At 48.0% G+C, this 2,577-nt stretch overlaps 1 protein-coding gene across 1 annotated transcript; it reads left to right on the forward strand.

The window, feature by feature from the left end:
- Window positions 1-437: 437 nt before the first annotated feature.
- On the forward strand, window positions 438-2,298 carry LOC103397167 (protein FAM222A-like; the record flags this gene model as incomplete). The annotated part of the gene is made up of 1 exon (XM_025052800.1): window positions 438-2,298. A coding segment is annotated over one exon (1,554 nt), but the record flags the coding sequence as incomplete, so codon positions are not given.
- Window positions 2,299-2,577: the final 279 nt, after the last annotated feature.

Genomic DNA, 2,577 nt, shown 5'->3' on the forward strand with positions numbered 1-2,577 from the left:
TAAAGCACTGTTTAGAATCCATTTGGCCCACTTTAGAAGACTTTTGGGAGAATTCACGTCTATCGGTAACATTAATTAGAACCACGGAGGAAGCCGGAAGTGTTGACATCAATCAGCTACTCGATTGGTGTAGCACGATCACGTGTCGAACCATGCCACCAAAATCTTATTGCGTCCTGAAGACGCTACTTCTTTATAAAATGCATCAGTATAAAAAACGGGCAGGATATTTTGGGACGAACTTTTTGCTGTAAGTTTAACGTAACTCGTTAACGTTCTTATTTATGAGGTTAAGATCGTGTAGTTCCCAGACGTCGGAGCGGAATTCAATTTCTAAAGGACTTTTTGTGGTTCACCTTACGGCCTAGAAGGTGGGAGTGCTTGCAATTGTTTGATTGATCTGCTCCTTAGATACCCCTGGTAATTAAACCTGGACTGCTGACTTGTTGTTCTGCTCACACAAACGTATTTTGACTTACTCCATCCTTCAACTCCTATTTTGTTCCTTTGTTTGTCTTGCAGGTGACCTTGTGGTGCCCACACAGTCCCCACGCTACCCCACTGCAGCAGAACTCGATGCCTATGGCCAGAAGATAGCCAACAACCCTCTGACCATCAAGATTTTCCCCACAAACATCAGGGTTCCCCAGCACAGGCACCTTAACCGAACTGTGAATGGATACGACACCACAGGGCAACGCTATGCTCCCTACCCACATATCCACACAGGGGGCTACCAGGGGTTGCTGGCTATTATCAAAACCTCCTCCTCATCTTCATCATCGTCAGCTTCCACCTTTGTTTCTTCAAAAGGTGTTCTCAAGAATGCTGAAGGCAGACGGAATAAACTCTCTCCAGCCCACATAGCGATCGCACCATACCCACCTCCTAATAATAGCACTTTAGCCAGTGGTCACGGCCAAATGGTGTACCACGTTGCCCCCTCAAAGCCTCCAGAAGGTCCTGGACTTTCTGTTCCCCCGAATGTCACTGTGGCTGGCTCAGTGATTCCCGTAACTGGGGGCCGTGGCCATGCTCTGCCCCCACAGTCCAACCTCCCCTCTATCCAGAGCATCATCTACCAGATTAATCAGCATTGCCAAGCCCAGGCTCTGCAGCAGGCTTGTCATGGGTCTGCGATAGCGCCATCAAATTCCAACCCATCTAAGCAGGGAACAACAACTGTCTTAGGGGCCTTTTCCAGCTCCTCAGGTGGAGGCTACCTGGTAGGCATGGGCCCCCAGGCTAACATGGTGTACACAGGGCAAGCTCTGCCAACTCAAAACACTGAGACAATGAAGACTGGTATCTACACAGAAGGTATGGACTACATCCTCTGGCAGAAACAACAGCAACAACAACATCAGCAACAGCAGCAGCATCAGCAGGCTGTGCTCCGCATGTACAGTGAGAGCAGTGGAGGAGGAGCCGCCAATAGCAAATCTCCTGAAACTTGTGTTCCAGGGGGAGGACTAATGGCCGCCCAAATGTCCTCCTCCTCATCTAGACCTCACCTGTCAGCCAGTGCCAGTGGAGGAGGCGGGCTGGAAAAAGTCAGCTCTTCACCTTTGAACTGTGTGGGTATGCATGGTAATTTCTCAGTGGGCCAGTACTTTGCCCCGCCGTGGAACAGCGTGCTGGTGACACCGGACAGTGACTGCTACAACCCCCAGGAGCTTTTAGGCACCTCCACAGGAGGCCCAGCCACAGGTGATAGAGAAATAGGCTACCCTATTCATCATCACCACTACCAACATCACCACCACCCTGCCATAGACAGCAGTGGAGGTTTGTGCTGCAGTTTGCCCAGCAAGAGCTTGTGCAACATGTCCGTACTGAGCAGCAGCCTGCAGTCCCTGGAGTACCTGATCAACGACATCCACCCGCCCTGCATCAAGGAGCAGATGCTTGGCAAAGGCTACGAGACTGTGTCTGTGCCACGTCTGTTAGACCACCAGCATGCACACATCCGCCTTCCTGTTTACAGATAGAGGGGGAGGAAAAGGAAGGAGTAGAAGAAGAGGAGGAGGTGGTGTGGTTTGCCAAAAGGAATTTTGGATTCATTCTTTTTTTTTCTCATATTTGTGTTCTTGTTTTTTTTTTTCTTCTCTTTTTGTTTTACTTGCCTGGACTTCATTGAGAATCATAGCTTGACATGAAGTGTGTCTGCCACTTGTATCCCCCCATTCCAACTACAAATGATGAAGCTACTTTGTAGGTTGTCACTGAAATGGTCTTAACTGTTGTGCAGTCCTTCGCATTTTTGTACACACCCTTTGTGCTTGCAATGATTTTCATCTTGTCCCAGAATATGAGTATGAATGAATATGAGGAAAACTTGGCACAAGTCATGCAGTACAGGAACATGCACGTGCACACTAACACACACACAGACCCAAATGACCTTACAAGGGTTAAAAAAGGGCCAAAACTTTAGTGCTGCTCAACATATGAATAAAATCTTGCAACAGTGAACACATACAAACACACACACACACACACACACACACACACACACACAGAAACACACATTGTTGAAAAAGTGTAATCACAGGCAATACATTATGTACAAGCATC

Source organism: Cynoglossus semilaevis, chromosome W, assembly GCF_000523025.1.
Source record: "Cynoglossus semilaevis isolate Cse_v1.0 chromosome W, Cse_v1.0, whole genome shotgun sequence".
Lineage (NCBI taxonomy): Eukaryota > Metazoa > Chordata > Actinopteri > Pleuronectiformes > Cynoglossidae > Cynoglossus > Cynoglossus semilaevis.